The following is a 7,053-nucleotide window of genomic DNA, read 5'->3' on the forward strand; positions in this document are numbered from 1 at the left end:
TTTCTATTGAGATGCTTTCCACTTTTTTCTTGTAAATTTGAAACTCATCATTTACAAAAGCTTTATTTGGAGTGCATTTTATACTTCTAGTATTTTGACATCATCCATAACCATTTATATCTGTTTCCACATGGGTTATTGTTGATAATTATGATGTATCTTTTTTCCACGTGCTGAAACAAATTTATGTCCAGATATCACTATACCGTAATTTGCAATAATTGTTTGCTTTCAATACTGTTTTTTACTGCTGTAGTTACGAAACATTTTATAAACAAAATATATCAAATTAAAAACTGTTTTTTTGAAATTTACAGTTCTTATACTAGGATTAGAATTGCAAAACTTGAACAAGAACACAACTTATCAATAGGAAAGTATATGTGTATGGTGTGATGATTGAAGCAGCTTGTTTAATGACAAAATTCGAGGGTCGACAAAAGATGTTATATATTTTGAATATTATTTTATATATTACCTGATGTGAAAGAAACTCTAGTTATTATTAATAATTAAATAAAAAAAACCTGATTACCGCAGTAAATTAATAATTTAACGGATGTGATAACGTCATATTTTCTTACTACACTTTGTTGTCCATCTTCATATTCGAAATAGTTTGCATGTATAATGTACTGAATTTCACATCGCATTTTGTTTTTAGCTGTGAACCACTCAAACTCGATGTTCTATGTTTCATTAACTCATCGAATGGAATCGTAATTTTTAGTTTAAAATTTTGATTAAGTTACCTTAATTTTAGCCCCTTAACTAATTTTACTTTCGATTTTTTTGCCATATGATTTCTTATGACAAATGATAATGTATACAAATGTTACCACTTCATAACCATTTAAACATACAAGAAATAAAGGAATACACACCAGTAATGTCTTTCGTTTTTATTTCTATCGATTTGTAATTTTAAACAATTTAATTTCCATTATATATTCTAGTCACAGTAATTGTCGAAATAAAATTAAGCAGACATTTTCAAACTGTGAACTTTGAGTAATTCTCGTATTTAATGTGATAAAAGATGTCAAGGAAAGACAAAAGTGTATCAGTTGCATACCAAATTAAAATTCCGGGAAATAGAAAATCTATTTTATTAATCGTTTATTATTTATTATTCATTTGCATTATTACTATCCATTATTGTTTATTGTTTAATTTATTTCGTTTATTTATTTGTTATTTGTTTGCTATTTACTGTTTATTATTTATTAGTTATTTATTTGTTATTATTAATCACTCTGTTGTAAGAAGCAAACTTATCAAGCTGAATTAGCATGTCATTGTGCATGATTTATCGCCAACGTTAAATAGACACCTGTATTATGTACCACCACATGTTCTCTAATCTTTTCTTTTGACATCATGTTGTAAATATATCAAGCAAAATTTTTAATCGTTTCCTAACATGTTCTTGTCGTACTACAACATCATATTTAATAATAGCGCAGATCGTGTCACTTGTGATAACAACGAATTATAAGAGAGACAAATATTTCTCGATTTAGGAGACAGATCTAATTATGATTTTTTGATCTTTAGGTAATACTAAGTACAGATCGGCCAAGGTATCGTTCATATTCAGATCGTTGCCTGTCTCCGATAGGTATAATCGAAAATCAGTTGGTGGTCCAGGCTGTTGGTTCATTGTAAGCAACATAACGATTGCTTCATAACAAGTTGTTCGTGGAGAGATAAACAACGATTTGTAGGTACTCTGTTCAATAATGTTATTTACTAATATACGATTAACTAGTCAGGGGTAATTAATTTAGCTCTATTGTGTCACAGTAATGATCATCTACTGTCGACTTCATAACATTAGCATAATGGCTAACGATTTATCAGGAAACCTATGGCAAGCTTATCAAGTTCGTGATATAGATAATTGTATTTAACAAATGAGATTAGAATTTTGCAAAATAGAATGGAAATTGAAACAAAGGCCATCCTTGTTCTACTTCTCCCTATAGAAAGGTTTTTTTTTTCTCTATTATGGAAGCAATTTAAGAACAAAAAAATTAGGAAGAAGAGATGGTACTGTTACCTCTGAAGAGAGTAAATAATCATATATCCGTACTAAGACACCATTTGTCGACATTGTTATCAGGAATCGTGACATGTGCACAGGATGGCAACGTTGCAGTTCGAGTGGTCGCGCTTCCTGAGGTAGCAGTAGCGGTGTTTTCACCTGAATCATATGATTATATTACTCTAAACTGAACTCAAGTATGAGGTCAAATTGCATATTTTCATAAGAATAATAGCTCCTAAATCTTATTTATCTCTTATTCTAGAAGAAGTTGTAATCGAAAGATGTACCAACATGTTAGAATCTCCTCTCGATGAAAAATGCGCAGATGGTCAGCGGATTGGGAATTTGAATGAATGCCGACAGATAAAAAACATTTAAATAGAACTTATTTGCAACAAATTAATCGTTGAGATATTTCCAACAAAATATTCTCTGATTTTCCCAAATCAAAGTTGAAGAGATACATAAATATCAGTTCTACCAGAACAAATTCGATAGATAAAATAAAAAATACTCTTTTCCACATGCTCTCTTTGATGCTCCAATATTTTAACATATTCACACAAATGAAAAGTATGCATACCTGTTCTCCATTATAGCGAGTCCAAACTTCCATTATAATTTCGAACAAATTCGGATCTTTGCATATTCGGAATTTCGTCAGAATAGTATCAACAATATTTTTCACTGTATGATTGGTTGAAATTTTTAATGTTTTATAATCAGTGCCCTCTTTGATATCGCCAGTATAAATGCGCAGTGTACCCTACAATTATAGCATCACGAAATTTAGATTTTTAAATTGTGTGGTGAAGCTTTTGCATAAAACTTGTCACCAAAATTTTGCCAGAAATTAGCAAGTTTCTAAAATGATTACCTTCATGGCAATCAATAATTCAACAGTTATCAATACCTCAGACCGCCTTAAATAAATTCAAATAAACAGCCATATTTTCAAAGAGGAAAATAAACCGGTTTAACGTATATTGCACATGATATCAGAATAAAGAAATGTCAATTCTTTCGACATCATTAATATTACCAGTTATTATGACGAGTACTTTGAAAATACTTCATCATGCAAAATTAGATTAGTATTCTCTATTCAGTTTTTCTATGAGGAATTTATTGGATATACGGATGCTTTGCTTTGAATTAATTCGAGCAGAAAAAATATAAAAGGATTAACTATCTATTATAAAAGCTTTAGAAGTAGCCAATCAATACAAACATTTCATTATTGAATGGTTTAAAGAAAATGCGAAAAAGATGAACTCCAGATTTTGAGAATGATCTAACTGAAAAAGTCCACAAAAAAGAAAAGAAAAAGGGAAATAAACAAACCCATTCGCTAGCATCACTGCTATCTACGGAACTTAGAGAACTCAAAGAGTTGGACCGATCGCAAATATGAATTGTCTCTTCTAATGATGATGATGATGACGATGGCTTATCAAAGGAATGCGATGAAGTACTGAGACTACTGCTTCGACTTGTTTTACCTTGATATTTGGTGTACACTTTTCTCGATCGTACTTGATACTTTAGCATCTTAAATGAAATAATATATATGTATATATTTATGAATAGAGAGTGAAACAAATCCGTTTGGGAAAAACAACATAATTCAAAATAAATCAAATAATTCTCAAAACGATCTTTTCTAAACTAAATAGAAGTCAAAAGAGCGTCTCGTTTAATCAACTATTCTATAACCAGTTTACTAAGCCATTTATATACATTTTCAGCTTTGTATTCTGTATGCTACACTTTTTCCAACAGATAAACTCGTCAGATCAATAAGTAAGCAATTAATCGAATCCATCAACTTAGTAATTTCAAGAAGATTCTTTTCAGGAAGAATTTCACTAATCGGTGAAAGGAAAGATGTTTTAGAGAAAGATAAAGGAAATAAGAGAATGATTAGATTATACCAAAAAGATAAGGAGTTAGCCTGAGGGAAAATAATATTATCGTGAAAATGCGTTAAGAAAAAGAGTGGATGGAAATGAATGCTGAAGCATTAAATACACTCATAACTAGTCGTTTATAGTACCGTAGTGAATTTGCACTGAAGTAGCCAACAATAACCGGAAAATAACTGCTCCTTGTACATTAGTGAATCAAAATGGAGGTCTAAAATTATGGGAGAGGTTAGTAAAACCAAAAAAATAGAAAATCTTAAAGACATTCATAACACCAGATAAGAGAAAGAAGTGTAAACTTCCCAGAACAAGTGAAAAATGAAAGCAATCGTAATTAGAGAAAGATATTTAACTTTAGCTAAAAATTTGATTGACATAGGCTATGTCAATTCTAGTGAAACATATAAATGTTGTAGTGGATGGATTAAAAAAAAAATAGCATAATTTCAAATTAATATGCTAAAGGGAATAAATCGACGAGATAAAGTGTAAGAATGATATGTGGAGATTTGAAATTGGTAATAAATTACGGAAGAAATATTTCAAATTTGATATAAACCAGAATGAACAACAACTTTGGATACTTCAATACTTTTAACGCATTAAGATTTAAATGAAATTTTTAAAGTTACATTTTTCATACGGTCAAAAAGTTCTAATTTCATATGACAATTAATAGAATTTTGCATAACGTGAAACAATTAATTGAAATTTTAATCTATTTACAATATTAATCTTCAGCTTCAACTAAAACATACAACACAATTTAATTAACATTATACATTTGACAAGCAGAACTTAATAGCAGACAAACTGATTAACCTTTAGCCAATCCATGCCCTCATTTTAAAGTATTTGCAGCACTAAAAGTGATCGTTGTTGGAAGGTTTAGTGCGACGAAGCATATGGTTTCACAAATAAATGAACAAAGAAACAACGAATAGCATTAAAGCATACAGAGTTTTAATGACTTTCAGTCTATCAAAAACAGTTACTTTGTGTAAGCTGAAAGGATGAAACAAGAAATAAAAATAAATGTTTCATTTACTGTACACAGAAACAAACAGTTCAATTTGCTAAAATGTAATTTCATTAATTTTCCCGGTGATCTTCAATTATCGACTATAAAAGAAGAATAAAACGTAACGATTTTCGGATAGTTTCTTATCATTTGTGCTCTTTTCTTTTCTAGCTAGTATACTGGAAATTTAAATAAGATTAAAATAAATAAAAGATTGAAATAAATTAAAATAAGCAAAAATATTTCTTAATGATTTGAAGTTTCTAACAATGATAGAAAAAACGGAAAAAAGTGCAAAAGTCAAATGACATAGAAGATATTGAGTCACTCTCATATTTGATATACAACTTTAGTAATAAAAATTAATAACGATTATTATCACTAATGTATCTTTAGGAATTATTTCATTCATTAAATAATTTTTAAAGTCTGCTAAATCTAAAGGATAATATGTAAAGTACGTAAAAATAAAGAAGCAATATTTGAGAGTACATTTAATATATGTATCGGATATTCGATCTGATGCTGCTTTCTTACGAAACAGAAAGGAGTGAAAAACACAAGCAATCAGCGTCCCACATCAACGACAAATCTTATAATCACTCAGCAAATTCATCTCTAATTTCCCGATCATTCAAAGTTTCAATTCTAAGTCATAAATAAAAATTATTCTGAGCATTGACCTTTCCAGACAATTCCTTTTTTGTTATGCTACAATAATTTTCATAAATAATCATCATCGTCATTTAAAACTTTTTCGTAGATTTTATAGACTCATTACATTTCAACATGAATATAACAGATCCCTAGAATCTTTCGGAAGGAAGAAAATATATTTCGACAAATTATTATTCAATTAGATGGCATACATATGATGAGGACAGTAATAGTAATTTATCGGATCAACATATGGCTCTAAGACCATAAGACAACTCGCCATTTCTCATTACGATAAATCACATTTCTATCCATTCAACTTCGAATATGGCCCATAAATCATTAGCGCAACAATAGTTCCAGTCATATCGGAAACGTTTACTTATAAGATGAGAACTTAATACGATATCTTGGACGTTGGTTCTTTATATCGGCCCACATTTATATTTTCACAAGCATACAATTTTTGAATACTTCAAGTTTTTAAGGGAAAGAAAGTATCATAATCATGATGAATCATGATGTATTTAAGAATTATTTTATCGCTGAAATTATTACAGTCAACAATCAAATGATCCTTCCAAGTGAATTCTCTCAAAATGTAATGAGTTAATATCGCGAAAACCTCACATAATAAAATGACCTATTAATTAAAACTAATTTTTTAGAAGAATAAAGAGAATTTAATAGTTGCAAGACAGTTTCAGATTCATTTCGATACATACGTTAAATCACTGACCAATGGCGGTAATCTAATTAGCCAATTAAATTAAAATAGATTAAAGAGATGCAGTAAACATGACAGCAATAACTTAACACGATTATCTTATAAACAGAAATAATGACAATTAGTTATTACAATTTTCGAAGAGAATAATGTTCAGCAAAAGATGACGAATGATGATTTCGTACTGAAATAACAAATTAGAAAGAAGAATTTTATGCAATTTTCGTTAAATTGTCAAATTTTATTGCTGCAAATAATATCGCCTGTGTGGATGTAAGCATAATGATATGCAGAAATGGGGAAAGGAATGAAATGAGAGGAGCAAGTGGATGAGTGGCTACTTTGTCACACGCCAGTTTGAAGAACCGAAAATGACAACAAATGGGAGACAGAGTGACAAATGTTTGGGGGAGGAATTGATACAACAGCTTTGTTTTGTTTGCGAGAAAGAAATCGGATGAAAAGAGAAACAAATTTTGATCAAAAAAGAAAGTAATAAGTGTATTTATTATCAGAGAGAGCAGTGAAAAAAACATCAAAATGGTCCTACATATTGTTACAAAAAAAAAAAGCGGAAATTGCTTCGTAAGGGAAACAGAGTGAATAATATACCTAGAATGACATTAATGAATATTTAAGGGAATTGATAAAGATTCACCGCAGTTGCATTCTA

General features: G+C 29.6%; 1 protein-coding gene across 1 annotated transcript; it reads right to left on the reverse strand.

Moving 5' to 3' along the window:
• Nucleotides 1-1,519: 1,519 nt before the first annotated feature.
• Bm6191 (Ras association) lies at nucleotides 1,520-3,601 on the reverse strand (the record flags this gene model as incomplete). Its single annotated transcript, XM_001898553.2, has 4 exons — nucleotides 1,520-1,732; nucleotides 2,063-2,206; nucleotides 2,634-2,816; nucleotides 3,395-3,601. 4 exons carry the CDS (start codon nucleotides 3,599-3,601, stop codon nucleotides 1,520-1,522), a joined length of 747 nt encoding a protein of 248 aa, XP_001898588.2.
• Nucleotides 3,602-7,053: the final 3,452 nt, after the last annotated feature.

This window comes from Brugia malayi, assembly GCF_000002995.4.
Source record: "Brugia malayi strain FR3 genome assembly, contig: Bm_v4_Chr3_scaffold_001, whole genome shotgun sequence".
Taxonomy (NCBI): Eukaryota; Metazoa; Nematoda; class Chromadorea; order Rhabditida; family Onchocercidae; genus Brugia; species Brugia malayi.